The sequence below is a fragment of the Heliconius melpomene genome, chromosome 20 (genome assembly GCF_056956725.1).
Source record: "Heliconius melpomene rosina isolate 202511_hmr_F chromosome 20, ASM5695672v1, whole genome shotgun sequence".
NCBI lineage: Eukaryota > Metazoa > Arthropoda > Insecta > Lepidoptera > Nymphalidae > Heliconius > Heliconius melpomene.
In genome coordinates this window covers 2,392,909-2,418,134 of record NC_140408.1, presented here as the reverse complement: position 1 = coordinate 2,418,134, position 25,226 = coordinate 2,392,909, and the positions used below count along the sequence as shown (strand labels likewise).

Below are 25,226 nucleotides of genomic sequence, written 5' to 3'. Positions count from 1 at the left end.
CGTGAAGCAATTTTTGCTACTTGAGGGATACAGCGTGAAGCAATGTTTTTTAAGCAATTTTATTCTAAGCCAGTATCTACCCATTTTCACTTCATTAGACGCGTCTAGACGTTACCACAATACATATAGATACAAAATATATAATTATATAATAGAAACCTCGAAATGGGCACTATAACTGGATACTATAAATATTTGCTTTAAGTAATATTGCAGTGCTATAAATCATATTTCTCTGAGGAATAAACGTATCGGCGACAATCCGTTGCTATAATAAAAGAACGTATATTAAATAAATATTTTGTTGAATAACTGATATTTATATATAAATATAATTTAAGAAATAAGATTAAGTTAATGCTATAATAATATTCGTTTACAGTAGTGTTAGAGTGACTAGACTGTATTTTTTAAAGCTAATACTCTATTCAAATTAAGACACTTCCATTCCTTACTGTTAAGATGCGGAACTCAACGCTGCGCTCTGCCTCGTTGTTAGAACGAAGAAATGAAAAAATTATACACATTCTTCAGCTTATTATTAACGAATAATGTGTTTTTATATAGCTAAAACAAATAACGCAAAAAAGAATAGTCTACCATACAATAAATCAAATTCAGGAAATATGGTTCTCATCCATTTTTTTCGGTTAGGCGTCAGCAAATGTAGCAAATATATTAAAGTGTATATGAGGTTTGCTTGGAAATAGAAAAGAAAGTATTTTTTATTAGAATCATTTAATTTATAAAAATCTATTATATAATTATTTATACAAATTTAATTAATATGCATATATATAAAATTGGAATGTCTGTTTGTGAGATGAAAATAAGCGTGTTCTTCCAAGTGTATATAGTTATTTACACGATACCAAAACATAAACAACTAATTTTAACATTTTTGTGTGTCTGTCTTTCTGTTTGTCCGTGTTAATCTTTCGAGCAACGGACAGGTTTTATATACTACTGACACGAACTGAGGATAAAAGGGATTCTGGAGATTGCTCCATCTAAATATTGATTTAGGATATTTATATCCTGGATTTTTTTCCAGGATTTCAGATTTGTGATACGAAGAGCCAATATATAATAGGGACGTATTTGCCAATTTTCTTCAAGAATCCGATTTTTCCGAAAAAATCGCAAATTTCCAAAGATCTGCTGAACCACAGAAAATCGCATCGCATACATGGGGGTGAAATGGATACGTAATGAGGATCCGTACTTACAGACCACCATTGATTCGTCGATCGAGTTACACCTGTACCTATGATGTATGTATGGCTAGCGGACCCGGACGAGGCTACGCCTGCTTGAAATATAAGAATATAATTTCTATAGAAATATAATTTCAATCTAGATGAAATGCTAAAAGTGACTATTATATTTATTTATCATAAGGATGAATATCAAAATGACGCGGTAACGAACGCGGTCGCGTAGCGACGACGGTTGTTATTAACAAAATTAGAAAGTATTTTAATTTATTAGTACATATGTGTAATGTAATATTATATAGTCTATAGCACTTCTGAAGAATGCAGCTTTCATACAAAACAAAAACAAAGTAAATTGAACCAGTAGATCCAGAGATCTTAGCGTTCAAACAAACAAACAAACAAACTCTTCCGCTTTATTATATTAGTATAGATTAGGAAGTTCGCATGTACGTCCCGGACAAAAAAAAATTTTTACAAACTCGCAATAGTATTTTGGTTATTTTTAGAAATATCTCGTTTGACCTACAATAAAAGACTGTCGCTGATACTGGTGGAAGATCACGCAAAGAGCATGAAGATGAAGAGTCAGTGGTGCATGTACGATGACATTTGATATTATGCTCTCCGTTCTTACTGGTTATTCCGCTAATGATAAAGAGTGAAGCTAAAGAAAAGAATATTGCTTATACTTACACATGTATTGCCTTTGTTATGCAATGCTTAGCCTGTATTTTACACTTTTCGCGTATTTTAGAATTATATTTGGCGACAAATTCAAAGGCTTTGTACAAACTGATAAAGAATATTTAAAAAAACTTTCTATCTCACGGGAATTGAATCTACAACCATCGTTTATACAGTGTGTAGAAAAGAGCAAAAATATAAAAAATTGACAATATTTTACTTAAAAAAATACTTCTAAATTAGATCTACGATAGAGATCAGAAATATCGAGTGACTTGCCTTTTCTAGTCAGTATCTATTTTTTACTTGGATTTCTACGCTGTATCCGAAGCTTTTACTTTTATCTAGCCTTTTTAGATTACGCAATCGGCATTTTTAGGGTAGAATGTATTCGAAGCAAAGATTGTGATGTGGTTATCGTATAGCAAAGAAAAATAGCGTTTGCTATTGTTGAAATAGGAAAAGTACTATATCTATATATATAAAATCGAAAGGTCACTCACTCATCACGAAATCTCAAAAACTACAAGTGCTAGGAATCTCAAATTTTGCATAGGAGTTACTTATAGGATGTAGGTGCTCGCTAAGACGGGAATTTGCAATATTCGATTTCTAAGGGGTTGTTTTTGGGGTCGAAAGTTTGTATGAAACTTCGTTACTACAAATGCTAGGAGTCTCAAATTTAGCATAGACGTCACTAGGACGTAGTCATGGAGACAGAAATTAATAAGAACATAGTTCACGCGGGTGAAACCGCGAGCGAGCCGCTAGTTTAAAATAAAAGTAAAAAATATTATTAATAAGCAAAATATTTGTATATATTGTTTTATTAGACTAGTAGACTTGCACATAGCAGGGTAGGTAAAGGGAGAATGGGAACTATCGGTTCCTATTATAATACTTCCCCACATAGGAAACTTTTCGCCGAATTTTTAAGGCATTGCGCATAGAGTGGCTGAATTCAACACCACGCTTTGCCTCGTTACCAGTTAGCCAGAAAATGAATATATTTAATTCTCCCAAGTGGAAGCTGAACCAGCAACCACCATCGTTCCACCGAGCCCTTAATTTGCCAAAATTATAAAGCAAACATATGTTAATGTAAAATAATAATTCGATATTCTAAAACTAATAATATTATAACGTAGTATCAGTTCAGAATTCGTATTTAATTACCATAAGGAGCGAATACCTGAATAATAGAATATTGAAATCCGTCTCAGCATCGAGTCGTCGATAAAGCGGCTAATGCTCTAAGGATAGCTTCATAAATATGTACATAGTTCCAGCTCTGGTCGTAAATTCATAATAATTCTTGTGTAAAAACATCAAATTAGAAGGTTAAAAGAAAAGCTAAAACATATTGTACACTAAAATTCGAACATAAAATTCGATGTATAATTGTAAAATATTTTATGGAGCTTATTTGGAAATTTTCTCTATTTCTAAATTATCAAATTTATTTATTGTCGGCATTTTTTTTAGACCCAGAGGATTAGCGGACGTAACAGGATAGGCAGAGGGAAACCGAGAATCCAGTATTAAAGCACTTCTGTTTCTCATTTTCCGCCGAATTCTATACTATACCATTCTATACCATTGCGTGTTGAGTGGCGGAACTCAACGCCACGCTTTGCCTTGCCATTAAATATCATTTCCTGAAGTGAGAATCGAACCTACAACCTGTTGCATTTATAGTCGCACTCCTGCTCGCAAAAATAATTACATCAACAAAATAACAGGCCAAAGGAGTGTTTTGACATTACATTATTACTCTCTCTTATATGGAGGACACAAAACAATAAAAATAACTTTTATGGACTAAAAAAATATTAAAATAAAACACAATGTATAATCAAATGTGAACAATTTATTATTACATAATATTATAAGTATGTAAAACTAGTAACGTCGCCAAAGTAACGACGACATACAAGGATACCGCACTTCTGTCCTGGCCTTGATGAAGCTCAGCTAAACTTTCACCTGGAATTAATTTAATAATATTTAGATTTAATTTTTTAATTAAATTTTAATAATATTTGGAAAATTTTAAACTTAATAATATTTAAATTTATATTTCCATTTCTTCGCTCTAGTGTCCAAGTAGTTGAGTTCCGCGGTAATAACAAACATATACTCCGACTCTTTTCAAGTAAAGCATTTTTAATTGAAAGATATATAGATATAGAAAAAAAGCAATAAATTATAGTAAGCAATAAATTATAATTTTATATCAGATAAATAATATTTTTTTTATTATTAAAGTCGTAAATCTGTCAAAGTATTCACTATAGGATGTCTAAACGGTTCAGTCTCTTCATATCAATGAGAAAAAATACCCCAAAATATGAAATATTCTTATATATACTTGTATCTTTAATGATTAACCGAATTTCGTGATTTCTATATTTCGGGCTAGTCGTGGCGTAGTGGATAAGTTTTTTACGGTAAATTTTAGGTTTGATTTCCATTTTTTTTCAGTTTCATACTGTGTCTCCCACATAGGCGGAGGGAACCTGGGAATCTAGTTTTGAAACTATCCGTTTCCATTAAGAAACTTCCGTCCCCCACTTTCCGCCGAAGTCTGGAGGCATTCCGCCGAACTTTGGAGGCTTTACGTGTTCAGTGTTAAATATCAACGCCGTACTTCGATTCGACACCAGAGCGAAAAAAAGAAAATATTTAATATTAATAATTCATTTCGAGTGGGAATACAAAAAAATATAAATAATTATAAAATAATCTTTGATATAATATGATTTTTTTATTTTTTGACGAAAAAAATTGCTAATTTACATGTCCACCTTAATTCGCATACCTCCTAATTATACAGACAAGGCGCTGAAAAAAAATTTTTTTGAAGGAAAATGAAAAGAAATTAAATAAAATTAATTTTATTGAAAAAGTGATTGAGTAATTTTCTTTAAATAAATGGTCTACAAAAAATAACAAATAATATTCGTCTCTTATAAAGTTTGCAGATTTACCTGGTTTGCGAATAAGGGTATCTAGGTATATACCAAATATACTACAATTGGACGACTATACTATTATACTATAGATTCCTCGTTTCCTACACCAATTATCTAATTCTACCTACCTATACAGAAGGTAGTGATTTATTGGGGTAGAAACACTAAGCGTTACAAAGGAATATTACTGTGCACAACAAATTTCCACCGATTACGTTATATGTGAGACATGCGCTTTCCCCACTTTATTGATATCGATATTGTTCGCCAAATTGGACTATACGATATTGTTACGTCGTGATGCAATTGGATACGTGTAGGTTGATGGTGAATGCGATGGTTTTAGGTTCAATCTGTTTGCAGGATAATCCGGGAAATAAAATATTTAATATTTTTATTTCCTCGCTCTGGTAAAGCACGGCGTTGAGTTCCGCGACTCATAACGCAATACTCGAGAAAATGTAAAATTTATTTATTTTATAGCTTCACTCTGTATCCCGGATATAGCGGGGTAAGCAGAGAGAAGCTAGTGCTAAGATACTCCGTTCCTTATATACCACCCAATTTTCGAAAGATTTCGTATTGAAAGGCGGAACTCCTTTTAGCCCTGCGCTGTATCTTGTTATTGAATTGAAGAAATGAAAAAAAACATTCCTCCGATTGGGAATTGAACTTAACAATTGTCGTATTCACGAGTCAGAAGCTACGACGGAGTAAAGTGTATATTGTTAAGTAATAGTATATATGAGTATTTTACATAATAATATAAAATTACATACCTTTAGTAATATACAAGAATACATGAGCAGGGGTAGGCCCGGGGGGCGGCGCTCGCGCTATCCTGCAAGTGTAGCGGCCAGCATCGTCACTTCTCACACGAGCGACCCGTAATACTGAATTGGCCCCATTCGAACCAAATTCTGTTCGGACACTGAAATTTTGTATTTAATACAAGTTTTATGATTAAATTGTATATCAATTTATACTAATATTGTAATTCAGCGCACTCACGTTTTTATTTACAATAATATTTTAATACAATAATTACTATGGATCTGATTCTCTCTTGAGGAATTGAGGTATTTAATATTTTAATTTCCTCGGTCTGGTAAGAAGATAAAGTGCGGCGTGGAATTCCGGCATTAAGAATTCACCAGAAAGAGGAACAGAAGTATCCAAAGGGGAATGGAGTGTTTCTATACTAGGTTCCATCTATTCTCAATTTGACGCTAATAACCTAAAAATATTTTATATATCTTTGCCTTGAAATAAAAAAAAGTCTAAAAAAATAAAGATACTTACCTAATCCCTCCTCTAGTTGTATCATCGTTGAGCAAATCATCTCGTCTGTACCATAGTAAAGAGGGCCCACCCTCCATTTTCAGGCCCCTCACTTCGCACCTCAACGCCACAGTGCTCCCCAACTCGCATACTTGTTCCGAAACTTCCGCACCCGCCCCATCCACGATGCGGACTGATACCTCTGTTTGGAAAAAGTAAATACTTCTATAATGATAGCCAGACCTTTGTGGAGCAGCGGTTGTTTGACTGTAAATCCGAGGGTTAGGGGTTCGTCAGGTTCACAATGTGATTAAGAAGGCGGGTTGAGTTCTGTCATTGATAACGTAATATCTCGCATTTGGGCGAAAAACGGAGAACGAAGTGCTGTGACACTAACTTGTCTTTGCTTACACTTTGCATGTAGAATAAACTTTCCAGTTCTTTGATGTACATAAAGAAAATATTTAGAATAAAAGATAGAAAAGAAAATTTAATTATGATTAATAATGTTTTTGTGTAGTATAAATCTGAGTTTACTTATACAAAATTAAGTTATTTGCAATATTAAGACGAATGCTTTTAATTAACCTTTACTGTTGTTTCCGGGATAACCTTTGAAACATTTTATTTGATTTTGATTACATTTTCTTATCAAAGCAATTAGTGTAAAATGTTTGTAATTATTTTTTATTTGCATGATGAATTTTCTAGTACATATTTTGTACTAGTTTTTACCTGCGGCTTCGCTCGAGAAGATATATAGCCGAAAGGGAAAAACTAAGCGTTACGTATAATACAAACAGCGTTGAGTTCCGCCACTCAATACCTCGAGATTTCGGCGGAAAGTGGGGGACAGAGTGCCTTTAAGCAAGGTTTCCAGATTCCCTCTGCCTACCCTCATATTTGCGGGATATAGCGTGAAGCTAAAAAAAACAAATAACATAAACAAAAGAAATTTTAATGTTCATAAACTTAGTGATCATTAAGGGCTTATAAAGCAGTACTTAAGTAATTTATGCGCAGCTTAATAAATTCAATTTCTTTATTCCGAAGTTTATTCTGTACAAACATTAAAACTGACAGTTTATATTACATTATTAAGGAGAATATTATATTAATTTTCACGCCTTATAATTTTGTTATGTATTATCAAATTTGTTTCCTTTTATGGACAATATATTTTTTATTTCTTTTCTTAATTAATTGGGGCGAAGAAAGAAGAGAATATAATTTCAAAATATGAATATGAAAAACGTTACAAAAACGAAAATATAAATTATTTCATTTTCTCGAGTGAGAATCGAATCGAAGACCTGTCATTTAGAGTCGCACGACTCGCTTTTGCTTTAAACTTAACGTCACTTAGTTTCTGTTTTTTTTTTCTAAACATTAAATCCTATATTAAACCTATATTACAAATAAACAAGTATAATTTCCATCTAAATTGCAGGTAATCTACACCACGACCAAATCGTGTATTAATTAAAATTATCATATAAATTTAAGGTTTATAGGCAAAGTTTTAATTTGTGGGGCATTTATTGCGTGAACCTACGTTATGATAGCAATTTAGATTCTCCAGTAAATATTTTATTCATATTCTGGTACGCCTGGATTTCTGACTTCATTTTTAGTATTACGCTCTAGTGCTTAATATTGATGATATTTAATTTTTTCTCCGCCTATGTGACAGGTAATTTCTCATTTCTAAAGGTAAAAGTTTTAATCTGTTGAATTTATAAAATTAATGTCGCGACTACTGAGTTTTTTTGGGATTTTTCTATAGAAACATGTTTATTACGTTAGAATGTTTATATTCAGAATGGTATGTTTGGAATTAAATATAAAAAAAAAAATAAATAAATAGCTAAGTTTATGTACACATACGATGTATTCTGCATGTAGCAAGGTAGGCACAGAGACCCTCTCCAATTTCCGCAGAATTCTAGAGGCATTCCGTGTTCAGTAGTAACACTCAACGTCGCGATTTCCCTCGGCACCAAAATGAAAATATTAAATATTGAATTTCCTCGAATAGGAATCGAACCTACAACCTGTTGCGTTAATAACTGACCTCTGGGCTTTGACTAATCAATCAACCATAAATATCTACATTTTTTTTATATTATATATTTTTCAATATGAAATTGTAACAAACATTCGGTTACAGTTAAATGTTCCAAGGCTATCTTGCTTTAGTAAACATATAGTAGAAATGAGTCCTAAAATAATAAATGGACTTGACTAATCCAAGTATATGGCCACTTCACAATAAGTATGTCCGTAGCTTTCCTTATAAAATGGACCAACGTAGGACGCACGAAATAGGACTACACTTCGTTAGTGAACTTGGATCGTTGCTTTTACGAGGAAATGCGTATTTTTTCGGGTTTAATATGTTTTTAAGTGTTTCATCTTGAAAATATATCTTTTTTAGTATTTTTTCTTTATAATTTGAGCGTTATTTTTTTTTGTTTACAATATTCATATTAGTTTAAAATCTATAAAGATATTTCTTTCTGGTAGTTCAGCGTAGGAAAAAATATTTTTTTACTTTTAACGAAAATAAACATTGTGTCTTGGATCTCTGTATTATCCGAACGATCTTAGCGCATTCAAACAAGGAAACCTTTTATCTTTATAATATTAAATATAGATAGTGCGTCGTTTCCCATACACTACTGTTTATAGAGATAAACAGTAGTGTATGGGAAACGACGCACTATCTATATTTAATATTATAAAGATAAAAGGTTTCCTTGTTTGAACGCGCTAATCTCAAGAACTTCTGGGGCCTAAATAGTTGAACTCTTCAGAGGTTACTAATAAACTACTTAAAATTATATTGGAGCACTTTAAGTTTAAATAGGTGCCAAGTTTAATAATATTGTAATTAATAACAATTGGTCTCTTCCAAATTCAGTCTCTTCCATTTTATTTTCATAAAACCATGTTAAAACAATATACTATTCTGTAATATCATAAAATACTATTCAAATCAATATCATTTAAACAGTATTTCATTTTAGCAGCCAGGAGCGGCACAGGAGCATAAGCTTATGACTATCAACGTGACAGGTCGTGGGTTCGATTTCCACTCGAGGAAATCGGAATATTTCATATTTTCATTTCTTCGTTCTAGAGTCGACGCAAGCGCGGCGTTGAGCTAGACCACTCACCACGCACTGCCTTCAGAATTCGACGGAAACTAATAAACGGAGTGTTGTAACACTAGGCTCTGCCTACCCTGCCTACAAGCGGGATACAACGTAAAGCAGAAAAACAAATATTGAAACAACAAACTGCTAGAACAAACAATATGAAACTCAAATTTTTACGATATTTGTTTCAAATCCCCATAGACATTCAAGGTTGTATAGGATACTTTGCATATCTACTTTGAAGTTGGTAAAAAAGATCAGAATAAAATCGGCGTTTACGCCTGGGTCGGACATGGGTCGCGGCCCGCACGTGTCACGAATTGACCCGCTGTACAGGGTGTTGCCATTTCGCGAAAGTTATTTGTTACTACTACGAGCTACTGTATCGTAATGTTTTACTATTATCGCTAGCGAAATGTTTATTTTTTTCGAAATCTTTTTGGGTAATTCAGCTGTGTAAACATCTGAACGAATAATATGTATTTTTTTAATATTTTTTTCATATTTGAAGAATTTTAAATGAATTGAAATTAAAATTGCAATTGGAGTTTTAACTTTTTTTGCGTTTACTCTTGAAGCACTAAATGCTTAATAGTTTGGATTCGTAGTCATTCTCGCACTCTATTGTTAGTTTATACAGTAGGTGCTCTTGTTTCCGGGCAAATTGATTTTTGAATCACAACGGTGGTTAGAAGTCTTGATGAAGAACACGACAGCCAGTGAACTAGCCACATAGGAAATTAAAGATTTGCAAAGTAGGGTAAATTGAGTAGGAAAGGAGATTCTGGCAACGCACGGCCAAGAAGATAATTCAGGAATGAAGTAAAAAAATATATACAAATTCGCTAACGGCTGTAGATCCCCATTAATTCTTAGTAGGGTACCCGATTTATATTCAGTACACGGTGTAGTTTTTCGATCAGTTCCCGAAGTGTATAGGATTTCAAACATGGCCAGTTTAAGTGGATAATGTTAAATCAGAACACGTTTTAACTTTTCTGTTTGGACGTAAAATTATTTATGGACGAAGTTAGGTTTTGTTTTTGAAACTTTTAAAATGGTGTCGGCCAATTTTTCTGGTACCGTTTAGGTATGTATTGGCTGTAAATAATGTTTTGTAGAAGTTCAGGAGAAAACATTTCTTTTTCAGTTTCATGCTATATAGCAAGGTAGGCAGAGGAAGTCTAGTGTTAAGTCACTCCGTTCTCCACTTTCCGCGGATTTTTGAGGCATTGAGTGTTGAGTGGCAGAATTCCGCGTTTTCTTCTGTTACCAGAGTGAGGAAACGATATATTTTATTCAGCTGAACGGGAATCGAACTCACTACTATTTCGCTTACAGTTTTTACGCCATCCTTCTGCACCATATAGTACCGATAGCCTTATGAATAAAAACCTATATATTTATAATTCAACGAAATACAACTTGCTATTAACAAAAAATATCACAACGATCCTATATAAACAGTCATGTACGAAAAATACAGAAATATAATATTACAGCGAAAGCGAGGTTACGAAGTTATGGGTATTTTGTTTTCATCCTTTTTGTGTAGGCATTTGAAACTTTTAAAGCTCTTTTCCGCAAGCTTTCAAACAACAAATGTAGTTTGAACAGAATTTTGTACAAGCAAGGATTAGGTGAGGATTAACAAGTCAAGGGTTTTGGGTGTCGAACGAGCCTGCGGTAATCTAACTGATTTTCGGTTAATAAGTTTGATAGATTTTCATTTTGAAATGTTCACAGAATATTTGTATATGTGAAAACATTTGATTCAATTAGGTAAGAGATTAGTTTAAATTAAAACTAAACCTTAATTTTTGTATTTGCAAAACGATAAAAGTTCGATATTAATTTCTATTTTAGTGATAAAATTATGATAACTTAAAAAAACTTAAAAAAAAATGTTTCTCAAGGAATTAACGATATTAAATTCGAAATATACTGATATACCAATACAATACTACAAATAGTACAGAAATTTTACTCACCGGGTACTCTCAAGGTGACACGAGCTGTCCTAGGCGGGTGGGCGGACAACTGGCAGTCGTAGAAAGCAGCGTCAGACGTCCTAACTTCTTTCACTTCTAATCTCCATATATCTGGTGGGATGAAGCGTGCTGAATACCTACGAAATTTTATTATTAGTTAGAATAAAAACTTAGAAAATAAAATTAAAATTTGTGTGATAAAAACAAAATCCAGTATGATGTGATAATTTTCATTTGTATATCTATAGGTTACATTATAATAAATATATAAAATTTGTTCGTTACTGAGGACTAACAGACAATGCAAGAAAATTTTGCAGTATAGAGGACGAGAAATTCCTACTAGAACGGAAAAAACAAAATTTTCCATTTTACGTTTTAAAGGCCATGGAAACAAAGTTGTGGATAAATTAAATTAGCTTCACGTTGTATCCCGCACACAGTTGAAACCTAGTGCTAAGACACTCCGTTCCCCACTTTCAGCCAAATTGTGAGAGCATTACGTGTTGAATCGCGGAACTTAACACCGCGCTTCACCTCGTTACCAGAGCGACTGATCTTCCATATATAAATTTTACTACAAATTTGATTCATAATCCAAAACAGCCGCATTCATTTAACCATTTACTCAAAATGAGCCATGATGGCGTTAAAATACAAAACAAATAATTAACATTTTAGAAATGTACAAATAAATAAAATTAAAAGATTGTTTAAATTGTTTATTATTATTCAGTTTGAGTACAATTTGCGCCGTGTAAATATAATTTAGTCAGTTTACTTAGGATCGGCTACTTTAGTAATAAAAGTATAATTCTGAATTCATATTTTTTTGTTTTTATATTAAATTCTACGCGAATTTCGAATAAATATGTCTGTTTGATTTTATCTTTTATTTGTTTTTATTATTTAACACTGGATATTAGCTAAGAAATTCAATATTTATTTTCGAAAAAATCGGTATCACAACTTTACTAGTGAGGTCGTCGTAGTGCAGTGGCATAAGTGTGTTACTAAAACGCGACGGTTATGGGTTTAGTTCCTTAAGGAATGAATCATTTAATAATTTAATTTCTTTGCTCTAGTAACAAGACACAGCGTTGAGTTTCTGCACTCAACACGCTATGTTCCGAGAATTTTGTAGTAAGTGAGGAATCTTCTCGTCTTAACACTAAAGAAGAAAGAACAGATTAGAAAATAAAAAAATATATTAGGTTGGTAGATACAGTTACTTAAAGAACTTTCGCAAAATCATTTCTTACTTTAAGAAGCAGTAACTAAGTAAAACTAATATAGAAGCTTTTAAGAATAGATTTACTTTACTTCGCTGAAGATATATAAACAACAAAAAAATAAATAAGTTTTCTAATCCAAATCTCTCACTCCTAACTAAGCAAAAAACCATAAAATATATACTTCTATACCGAAGCTTACTGCTACTTCTATATAAAGCTGAAGGGTTTCTTTAGTTGAACTCGTAAATATCAAGAACTACTGATTCTAATTGGAAAAATATTTTTGTACTGTATAGTCAGTCTATTTATCGAGAAACGTATTATGCTATAATACCTAGCCTATTGTACCTGCCAAAGAGTAGAATAATTGAAATTTAAATACGCAGACGAAGCCGAAAGTATGAACTAGTCTATCACAATACCCATTTATTCCCTTATTACTTCTTACAACGTAAAAGTAATAAAAAATACAATTTTCATACAATAACATGACGTATGGTATACATTCCACGTTCTACACACGTAGTCCCAGCGCGGGCCCTATATTTCAATTCAATGTACGTCGTCTGTTAGCTAGGGCAGGTTTACACGACAGGTTTATGGGAACAAATGACTCATATGTTGCCACCTGTCGCCGTCCGTATGGTGATTTATGTGTAGGTCAATTTAAAAGGCGGTGGACGGGGCTTACAATGAAGAAAGATATTGTTTATGGTATTCGGGCTTTGTGATACAGGTGATTTCGAAATATAATGATTTAAATCGTCGATTTTTAATTGCTTTTAAATTTATTGCCAATATTTTATCGCGCAAAATCAACATAATTTATCTGGAAGAATACAGTAATATTTTTGTCTAAAGTTTTAGTTTCCAAGTTTTAGTATCTATTGGACAAGTAAAAAGTAAAATGTGAACCTGTGGCTCATGTTTTTAATAATATTATTTCTGAATATACTACAAGTCAAAATAGCATATCTTTAAATAAAAAGAAATCCACGTTTATTAAAATAAACGATTAAGCTTAATTTTTATAATCTAGTAATGAAGAAATAAATCTAGAACTTTTTCTTTTATGAAATTTTATGGGAACAAAAAAAGTAATGCTAAACTACATGTAACTAGCTGTATAATTATCTAATATACATATAAAATACTTAGTTCACAGGTAATCAAATATGGCGGAAAATAATATTACACCAATAACAATAAAGATAAAATCAAAACAACAACCGTAAAACTCATTATTTGTGGGCAAACGGGGTGGTACAGGGTTTAAATTTATTATACATATATTAGTCATGGCAATTTAGTGCGATTTATACGAACAAAATTATTGATATATATGGTAATACGAAATAAACATTTTATTTTACGTTTACAGGCATTTATTATGGAAATTAAATTTTATTTCACGAATAATTTACGCTGTTTTATATATTATTATGTTAATAGAATTTGTATTGTTTTGGATCACGAAATCTACTAAACTAATCTTTTTTTAATTACATTTTATGAACGAGGTAAAGTGTGTTGTTGAATTCCGCCATTCAACCTTCAACGCTTCCAGAATCTGGTGAAAAGTGCGGAACGGATGAGTCTTGATGGGAACGGAGTGTCTTAATAGTATGTTCTCTGGTTCCTTCTACCTCTGCTATGTTCGGGATCAACTCACACTGTTACAATATAAAAATATCTCACATATAAAGATAATTTAATTTCTGATAAGCATTTCGTGGTTTCTATAGGGTTTCATAAATCATTTCATAGTATGTACTCGTACAAAATATAATAAATATATCGCACCTGTCATCCGCCGTGTACTGCTGCGTGCCGGTCGTTAGCAGCTCCATTGGCAACTCATCGTTTTTTCGTCTTACCCATGACACCTGGTGTGGTAGAAAGAAATTATAAGGCTTTTATTGCAAATGGTTGGACTAAAATATATATATTTTTAAAATTTTATATATAGAAAATATATACATTTTAGAATAAATAAAACATTTTGTTAAATAAAATAGATTCTGACAATGTCTTTGTATATTTAGGCTATGCTATAATAATATCGATGCAAATTATAGCATCTTTAAAAAAATCTAAGCGTGGACATCAGCGGAAATCGAAATAATATGAAAACAAAAGAAAAGTTTTAATTATTAAAGATATAGGTCAACCAATAAAAAAAAAGATCTCAATACAATGAAATACAAATAAGATATGAAATCAGAATAATTTCAACAAATACAATATCAAAAATCAATTTGGTCATGCCGATTAGCTACGTATTGCTGGTGGATGGAGTATATTTCCCCGGAGAAAAACCATTGATCGAAACGTGACCAGTTGCCGGCTTTTATTTAAAGAAACAAATTATGTCATAATAATGTTTGTTTTAAAATATAAGTTAGCTATTATAATATTATGTTTATTATAGTCTAATAGGATGTTTTCTTCTTTTTAATGCCTTATTCCGTATCTAGTGTCTAAACTCAACGTTTTTTTTTCCTTTGATGCGAATTCGATACACTGTAGCACCCTTTAAGTAGCAGATAGTATGAAGCATTTTGAAGACAAGACTAAACTGAAAGACGTAAGAACCATATTCATCTTAGTGGGTATCAAACCAAAACTGGTCGCGCTTATAGTCAGCTACTGAAAAAGGTAGGAATTTACATTCAATTTGAAAGTACCCAGGATATGTATAAACTTACCCCATTTTTTTCTAAAACACTAAAAAGAAATGAAGGTGAATATCAAAAAAACATTATGGCACAGCTTATACAAATCACGTTCTATGCTGAAACCTTTCGAGCTATGAATTTAAATTAAAAACGTTTATTGTAACATTTTCAATCTAGATAAAAAGTTTTAATATTCACCGCACGCGCCAGCCATTTTAAAAAATTACAGAGATTACTAAGCGAAAGGTGTTTCTGGTTGAAACATCAATGTGTGTAATGTACGCTGCTAATTGCTGTGTTTTAATTAAACTTTTAAACCGCCAGAGGCGATTAGAAGTGCTTCTATCGGGGATAATACTCGTATAGTGATTTTGTTTTGTTTTCCAATAATTGTATTGAAGCTAAAGCTTCACGAGGCTTGGAGGCAGGGGTTGTGAGTTATATTCTCACTCAGAGGAATGAAATATTTGAAATTTTCATTTCCTTAAACGTGGTAAAGCGCGGCGTTGAACTCCTCCACTCAACACGCAATTCCCAAAGAATTCGTGGGGAACTGAATGCCTCAATAGGAAACGAAATGTCTTAATATTAAGTTTCCATGTTCCCTCTGCCTTACCTGCTATATGCGGGATACACCGTGAATTAAAAAAAACTATTTCTTAACACCCCATATTTAAATGGGTGAAAAGTGGAAAAGAAGGATGGAATAGAATCTTCATGTACTCTGACATTTAGTTGCTTTAATCACGCATCCATCACTCGCGACCGCCATAAATGCTAATTGGATATCACTAACAATTTGTACCGGCCGATTTAACTGCATATTAATTAGATTATAGTTACATACACTCACATCAGATTACATTATCAAATTAGTTCAATTTGCTGTATCGTGTCAAGAGGCTTGATTAATGTAGACAATATCTGTATTTAGTTTGGGAAATGTTTTTTTAGTTAGTGTTGAGTTTGTGGCTTCGCTTGGACTACCTATGGTATTATATTACCTGGTTATTTGTCTATTTCCGTATATAAATATACATCCCTTTTCAAATCAGTATATTTCCTCCTTCTATTCCTTTTCAAATTAGTAAAAACCGCATAAAATTAAATGACTTACTTAACCTGACCTAATGTTGAAACATAATTCTTCAAATATCGTTTACTTACAACCACCAAACAAACCAAATATCGTTTAAGTACACCTACGTCTTAATTTACCAGAAGGGAAATAAAAGTAATCCAAATATAAACATTCCTTCCAAGGAGGATCGAGCCTTGTTGGCTCGTGTCTCAGTCAGCTGTTCTCTTCCAAACTCGATATTGACTGTTGACTGTTGGAACCTAACTTAAAAAGGACCTAGTAAGCTTGCTAAGGCGGTTTTCACTCCAGAACGCATTTAAACCAACCATAATCGATTCTCCAGCAAATGTGACCAGCCCAGTGTCCATGTATGTATGTAGATCACCCATTTTATCCAGTAATGGAACAATTTGGAATTTCGAGGACAATAGTCAATATAACATTAGGGGCAAGCGATTTACGTAATTAACGTTGGCCACAATTATTCTGGTACAATTGATCCCGTTCGCGCGTGTGAGGGGATTTCGCCCGTTTCAGTTTCTGATTGTTCGATAGTGTGAACTCTGAAGTGATTAATGGTTTTTTAGAGCTTTTCAAAGTTTTTCAAAGTTAATTTTTCAGTAGATGAGCACTATGAAATATATATATTTCTGATATTTCCTTCCGGTATCCGAACTCAAAATTCCTACGGAAACGGAAGGAGTACAAAAAATAAATAAATAAATATAAAAAATGTTATATAATCGGACTCGGACTTGCGCTTCTCGAATACCGTTGAAGCGCTCTAGCAAATTAAAATGCAAATAATATATGTCTGGGGTGGTGTTGGTTATGCGTTTCATGCTATTTTACTATTACATGAAAATTAAACTCTAAAATATATCAAAAAAGAAAATAAAAAAATATTAATAGTTGGTAATTAACAAAACATTAATAATTGGTAGGAAATTGAAATTCAAATTACATTTCTCAATTTCTAGGTCTTGTTTGAAATAAAGGGCAAAAAAAAACCAAGTAAAATAAAGCGAAATAACTCAATGTAACATACTTATTACCAGTTTATCATGCAGTGCGTCGACTTTGCAGTCCATTTGCGCGGTCGATCCCACCAACGCTTCGATCTCTGGACCCGCCGCTACGTATATGCTGTTGCCGTTGCCGGGCCTGGAAGAAAAAAATATAAAAGTACAAAAGAATATTTCGTTACTTTATTATAGTATATACTTATTTAATATCTTTTGGTTTTATTCGTCTGCGGCTTTGCGTAATGGAGATGGAGGACTAAGAGTTGTGTGTGTGAAAAATTGAAATTCAAATAATTTTATTCAAAATTGATAGGTACTAACTACTAGTTCCACCAGTGGGACTTTTCTATTTGTGGATATTTTTATTTTAAGCTACCGCTGTATTCCGCATAGCATACGAGCTAAATAGACAGAGGAAACCTGGAAACCTAGTGTTAACACACTCCGTTCTCATTAACAGTTATTATTAACAGATTTACACTTATTTATCAGCGACAATGATACCTTTGAAATAGTCATGACCGAGCATTTCTTTCCCAAGGCGTGTTATCAGTTATAATGTTACAAATTTTGTAATAACCTTTAACAGGCAAACGTGTTTTCACAACTCTTTTAAATTGTGCTATAGAACATTCTCGGTAATTTTCTGGGATCTTACTTAGCTAAATTTAAGCCTATTTCTAGTATTATTATTATGTAGGTACATCACCAGTTTTGATAAAATAATTAATATTTTTCTTAACATGCATAACATTTTTAAAAAGTTTGAGTTTCAACTGCTAATATATTAATTTTCGTTAAAATTTAGCCTTAAGGAATCTTGAGGGACGAAGTTATAGATTGCGCTTCTGCAAGACCAAGATTGATTTAATACCGGCTTCATTACGCCAACGTAAAATGCCGTAGGGCACATTACTATGAAAGTAGCTAAAGCAAACAAGGCGAGCTGTTTCCACTTCAATTAATAACCTGATTTTTTAAATCGCGATAGCTGCAGAGCTATGTATATTCGGGAATCAGCAAACATATAACAAACTAACGACAACTTCTAGCTGCTTGAAGTAATTCTATTCAAATGTACTCGTAGAATCGGTTACTTAGAAGTTTTTAAATATAGCTTATAACCTTCCTCCATAAATGGACAATGTAACACAAAAAATGATTTTTTTTTATTTCCAACCAATCGTTCACAAGATTAGCTATCATCATCATCATCAGTGTGTCCTGGTCCATTGCTGGGATCTTACTGGACATAGATAGGCCTTACCAATGGCACGCCACTGAGCTCGATCTTCAACTTTTTGCATCCAGATTAGCTATAACTTTGGTAATCACCAAACAAATCCTTCATCTTTATTATATTACTAGCGGCCCGCTCGCGGTTTCACCCGCGTGAACTATGTTATTTCTGTCTCCATGACTACGTCCTAGTGACGTCTATGCTAAATTTGATTTGTAGTAACGAAGTTTCATACAAACTTTCGACCCCAAAAACAACCCCTTAGAAATCGAATATTGCAAATTCCCGTCTTAGCGAGCACCTACGTTCTATAAGTAACTCCTATGCAAAATTTCAGACTCCTAGCACTTGTAGTTTCTGAGATTTCGTGATGAGTGAGTGACCTTTCGATTTTATATATATAGATTAGTATAGATTAGTATAGATACTAATCTATATATATATAAAATCGAAAGGTAATAATAAAAAAATATTATATTATTATCTAAATAATATATATATTTTTTTATCATCCTATATCTTATAAAACAAAGTCGCTTTTCGTGTCTGTCTGAACTTTCTAACTCTTCTTCTTCTAAACCACCCAACGGATTTTGATGCGGTTTTCACCATTAGGTCGAGTATTTCTCAGGGAAGGTTTATATATAGTTTATTATTTGTACATTCTTATGTAAATTAACATAAATACGATAAATGTGTATAAAGTCCTACCCGTTGAGACACTTTCGCGCATGCGCTGCTTTAATGGTAAGTACTACATGAAAATAATGTACTGGAGTATTGTTCCTCTTAATAAGATCTACAAAAAAGTCCGCGAGAGCATATTCGTATCTTTTAAGATCAACGTGTATTGATCATATTTCTGTCTAAAAATTGTAATTTCAATATATTTTTTATTGTAAGGGATATTTTTCCATAATGGTATTAATCCTTATCCTTTAAAATACTTTATTAATTTTCTACGTTAAACGAAGATAAAATTTGCTTTTTACAATATTTCGAAATTGCGAATAGTTTTAGAGAAAAACGCATTTAATTGTTGACACATCACGCCGTTAACACATCAGCTGTATGTTACTCAAGTTTCACTTATCCCTTACTCTCAGCATATAAATAAGTGTATTAGTTGGTCATTTAATGTAGATCAAAACTGTGTTTTGCTGTTTTTCATTTTAATAAGTACTTTAGAAGTTGTTACAATATCAAAAAATCCTTGCTGCGAAACGGCTCGCCACTCGCCATGCGTCCGCCGCGCCCGCCTGCCTTACACGCATCGGTGGTTCAGTGGTAGAATGCTCGCCTGCCACGCGGGCGGCCGGCGTTCGATTCACGGCCGATGTATTCTATTTAATTTTCCTCACAGACAGCCACGTCGTGCTTGCTTTTCATCAGGGACAGAATACCCTCTTCAGCATTAACCACATAGAAAAAAAAAACCCGCCTGCCTCTATAGCATATTGGTTTCATATTTTTTGTAGTAGTTATTAGTAGGTAGGTTTTTGTTTATAATTTCTTCCGTTAAAAAATAGTCATTTAAATATATTTTAATAAGTACTTGAAAAGATTAGTAGCACAGATTTAAAATTACGGTACCTACTAAAAAATCCTTGCTGTGTAAAACAATTGGAAAATCCTTATTGAAACTACGAAAATGCGGGTTGCATTAGGGTTTAATTAATTTTCACATTATCTTAAGTGCTTTGCAAACATACATTATATGAATAATCCAGCAGTAAAAGCGGGCGAAGCCGCAAGGGGGTCGCTAGTTAATTATACGCAAGAAATGTTAAAAATGTCTATTTTATTACTTAGAAAACATTCACAATACAAAGAAAAAAGGAAAGTAATATTCCTACGACACAACTACGTGCGTTTAATTCAATCTACAGAAATTGCATGAACGTTGCAGACGAAGTAGTTTGGAAATGAAAAAAATTTTAATAAAGTGCATCGCTGCTGGGCAATTATTTTTTATGTAAATATAATAAGAAAAATTATATTACAAATTTTATTTCTATTCTTTTACTGGTAAGACAAAATGCAGTATTGAGTTCTGCCATTTCCGCGGAGAAAAGAGTGTTTGACACTATATTCTTTTGGATGTTAGGCATAACATATTAATTATAAAAGATAATGATGAAACAAAAAGAAATATAATTTATACTGACATGTCTAAGATGTATAAAAACTATCTACAACTACATATTATTTAGTCATTGTTGTTTAGATACTAGGGAAATCCGCTAATTTCTTAACTACAATTAATTTTATTTCTTAATAATTTCCCGTATATATTATAAAATATATAATATTTCTAAAGATATCCTAACTTCAAATTCATTCAAAAGGATTTGGTTCAGAAAATTGAATTATAAACTATTTGAATTCTAAATAACACTACAATGTTCAAGCAAAGTTCATGTAAATAGAATATAATATTGTCTCAAAATTAAGACGCTCTCAAATTTAGTTTGTGTTTATTGGATTAGTTCTGCTATAGTATTAGATTTAATCAGTGAAGTGAAGAATTTATATCTAGTATTTTTTTTATATTTAATTTAAAAAAAATAGCCTCACGTTTTATCCCGCTTAGCACTTCGCCACGATTGCCTCAAAAGTTATAACCATGTCCAAATGTAAAGTCAAAATGTTATTTCAGAGCCCCTACTTATCTTAGCTTAGAAAGAAATATAATATGAGGCCTGTCGTGATGCATGTACATTCGATGGAAATGGTATAGAAATGTCTTAATAACAGAGTGCCTTATCACTAGATTCGCTCTGCCTATTCTGCTATGTGCGGGATACAGCGTACAGTTAAAAAAATAAATATAATTGTTAACAAAATAAACATAAAATAAATAAAAAAACCTTACCTCTCATTTCTGTGCTGATGTGTATTTGAATAAGTATCAAAAATGTAATTCAGCAACGGCGCACTGGAGCCAGCTTCTCCTGACTTCTTCCTACTCTCCAACGCCAAAGGTCCTCCTTCAGTCGTTATATCCACAAAGATAACTTCACTTTCATAATTTCTTACATCAACTACATGTTTTTGCCTTTTTACCCGATTGTTCCACAAAGAAGGTAATGTGTTTGTATATATAACTGAATTTTCATTTTCATTTGGCTCAGTTATACCAAAATGTTTTGGACTGTCTTCCAAAGTATGAACGTCGTTCAGTGAGTAATTAAAGCTGGGGTATGTTGAATTGTGTGCATGCAACATCTGGTAGACCTTGTTGATTATGGGCTGTGTCGTCGTTGATTGGGTTTCGTCTATTATTGTTGTGTCAGCGTCTGTCCCTGTAGAAGGATTATTATTAAATCATAGTATACATTTTTTATAGCTTTACACTGTATCCCTTAATAACAGGGTAGGCAAAGGGAACTTGGGAAACTAGTGTTAAGACACTCCGCTACCATTAAGACATTTCGCAGAATTCCGGAGGCATTGCATGTTGAGTGGAGAAATCAACGGCGAGCGGGAGAGCGTGGCGTGCGATTATACGAAAATGTATTAATGGGAACAATATGTCCCCACGTTCCCTCTGCCTACCCTATATATATGCGGGATACAGCGTGAAAAACTAATAGTAATATAAAACTATTTTGGAAGGTTAAAAAGGAAATTTGTTTTTCTTTAAATGGTTATATATTTTTGTCTATAGTTATTTTTACAATTTTATTATTAAGTTACAATTTTTTAAATTGAATTTCATTTAGAGTTCAAATTCTTTCAGTATTTTGGTAAAAACTCTTAAAAGTTTTAACGCGATTAGACTTCCTACGGCGCTGAACTTGGAGTAGAAAGTTTGCGAAAGGCCGCCTAAACGGGTTGTCGTGACAAAGTTTCTTATTTAAAAGGTTTTGTTGATAAAAGTACTGTGTTTAACAAGAAAATTAGTTAACTAGAGGATTCCTTTTGTTATAGAGTTCTCTTGAGTTATTTAATGGAAATCAATCTGTTTTTTGTTTATCGTATAATGTATTTCTTATATAATTATGGATATGATTCATTTTTATAAAAGGCTGTAAGCGCGGTAGTTCTGGTCGACTCCCACCCGAGGGAATGATTATATTTAAATTATTTCCATTTCCGCACTCCAATCTACAAAACGCGGCGTTCAGTTATACCATTCAACACGTCAAAGATTCAAAAATGGGATGAAAGTTAACCAACAGTGTCTAAACACTACGAGTAGCTACATGTACTTTACTACTTATAAAGTGGGAAAAATGTTAGGCTAAAAAAAGATATATAACATAAATTGCATAATATCTATCTATATATATAAAATCGAAAGGTCACTCACTCATCACGAAATCTCAGAAACTACAAGTGCTAGGAATCTGAAATTTTGCATAGGAGTTACTTATAGGAGGTAGGTGCTCGCTAAGACGGGAATTTGTAATATTCGACTTCTAAGGGGTTGTTTTTGGGGTTGAAAGTTTGTATGAAACTTCGTTACTAATGACATTTGTCTTTGTCATTCGTTACTAAATGCTAGGAGTCTCAAATTTTGCATAGACGTCACTAGGACGTAGCCATGGAGACAGAAATTAATAATAACATAGTTCACGCGGGTGAAACCGCGAGCGGGCCGCTAGTATCTTTATATAGAAAAGTAACACCTCTATTTTATTTGTATCAATAAAAATATCTACCGTCCCGTATTACGTTATTCGAGCTAAACTGTTAAAATCACCATCATAAACGTAGAGAGAGTAGAAGGTGTATATTTAAAAATTTTAAAAGAAACTGGAATTGAACCAGTAACCTTCGCATAATAAATCTTTGTGAACACATTTTAAATATCACAGCTCAGCGTGTATTTTGTGGCTTTTTTGACGCTACATTTTTCCATTGCATAAATTTTAAAATTTAATAAGCCTCGTTAGCGGTTTTGCTTGTGAAATGCCGCATCGAGCCTAATTATGATATTTTTGCGCGATAAATTAAAATACGTCATATTTTCCTTCTACTCTTCAAGTTAAATGTTTTGAATTCTCATAAAATTTAAATTTCTTCACGTCCGAGTACATTTCGTATGAAAAGTGTTCCGTATAAATACTGGCCGTTGGTTTCTAACGCAAAGTATTCGAAGTCAAAATATTTTTAAACGTTATGTTATGGGAAAATATTTATCTTTACATATGTATGAACTTGTCTACTAGGTTCCCTCTGCCTATCCTTCTCTATGCGGGATATTGATTTAATAAGTAAGTATTGGCATCATGGAAATTGTATATATGAAAAGGAGAATATTTATCAAAATTCCTGATATCGAAATCGGAACCCTTTGGGAACAAAAAGAAAAACAAAAGGAAAAGCAGCATTTCATTTTGCGTCTTTTTACGCGAACAAAATTCTCTTTAACGCCAGAGAAAAATATATAAAATTATTTCTAAAAGATAACGTATTATATTTTGCTATATATTTTCCCGACTCATAATTATTCAAGTAATCATTGAGATCTTTTGAATGCGGAACCCTAAAAATTGTCTCCAATTAAAATAAAGCTGCTCATTGAATAAATATTTCTTTCTTTGAAATTTAAAATATTTAAGGGTGTCAATGGAGTCTTAGAAAGGTTCCTCATTTGAATAAAGATGTTTCATGAAATTGAAGTGGTACGACTGAAGGGACTATGTCCCTAAGTACGAGTACTTATTACATTAAGTATTTATTGCTGCTACATTATGACTGCGTATAACGAAAGCGTGTGTACAATTATTCAGTAAAATTTTGTAATGCATACAAATTTCATTACTTTATTTTAAATGTTTAAATTTTGTCAATCAAATTAAAGTTTTCAAAGATATTCTCAGTGTAGTTCATGGGCGCAAGAAGTGAGGATGGTCTATTCTGGTCATGGTCTACCCGGCGGTGAAATAGTCTGATGCTAGCCACGGAGTTTTTCTAACAAAAGATAAGAATTAAAGATTAAAAAATCTCTAAATACACAAATAAATAAGTAAATTTGTGGGAGTCAATGAAAAAGCATAAATAAAATGTGTAAATTACACATGTGAATTATATATTTACCTTTACAAGGTAGAGCGGCAAGCGCGGCTAAGAACAGCGCCGCAGTGGCCGGCGCACACATCGCTGCTACATCCTTCTTATATCTGTAACAATATATTTTAATTTAATACTTTAAATATACTAAGATTCTGTACGATATTAAAAGGCCATCGTGGCGCAGGAATAAACGTATTTACACTAGGTTGAGCCTGTTATGCAGGAAAAACCATGAGGTTAAAGAGATCTATGAGTTTTTGATTTAAGCGTATATTTTGTCGTATTGCCATAGACAATATTTTTTTTTATTTTAAAAAGAAAAAGATCTGAAAACTATAGAAATGTGGTTAAATCCTAAAAGTAATAATATTAAAAGGGGGGAAAATTGGGTATTAAAGCCGCTAGTTCACGTGAGGTATCAGATGAAAGGGCTCTGGCTAAGCTAAGCTTGAATTTCAGAAAAAGCTCGAGACCTTCACTTTCGGTACAGAATAATTAGAGGCAACAATGAAGTAATTTAAAAAAAAGCATTTACTTTTTATCCTCACTTTACTGCTTAGTGACGACATTAAAAGAAAATTAAAATCTTGTAAAGCTAGTAAAATATCAAAATTACCTTAAAAAAATTGTC

General features: G+C 32.6%; 1 protein-coding gene across 2 annotated transcripts in view; it reads right to left on the bottom strand.

Moving 5' to 3' along the window:
* Positions 1-3,754: 3,754 nt before the first annotated feature.
* LOC146527502 (uncharacterized) overlaps positions 3,755-25,226 on the bottom strand; it is a 65,240-nt gene continuing 43,768 nt past the window's right edge. Inside the window, exons 2-9 of one of the 2 annotated variants that reach the window (XM_085205127.1) lie at positions 24,620-24,702; positions 21,447-21,876; positions 17,359-17,470; positions 14,351-14,436; positions 11,313-11,449; positions 6,182-6,362; positions 5,659-5,810; positions 3,755-3,890 (exon numbers count right to left, since the gene is read on the bottom strand). In XM_085205127.1, the coding sequence (XP_085061253.1) occupies positions 3,781-3,890; positions 5,659-5,810; positions 6,182-6,362; positions 11,313-11,449; positions 14,351-14,436; positions 17,359-17,470; positions 21,447-21,876; positions 24,620-24,680 (1,269 nt within the window). In that variant the 5' untranslated portion in view covers positions 24,681-24,702 and the 3' untranslated portion in view covers positions 3,755-3,780. The remainder of the gene's footprint in view (positions 3,891-5,658; positions 5,811-6,181; positions 6,363-11,312; positions 11,450-14,350; positions 14,437-17,358; positions 17,471-21,446; positions 21,877-24,619; positions 24,703-25,226) is intronic. The other variant, XM_085205128.1, reaches the window with a different exon arrangement.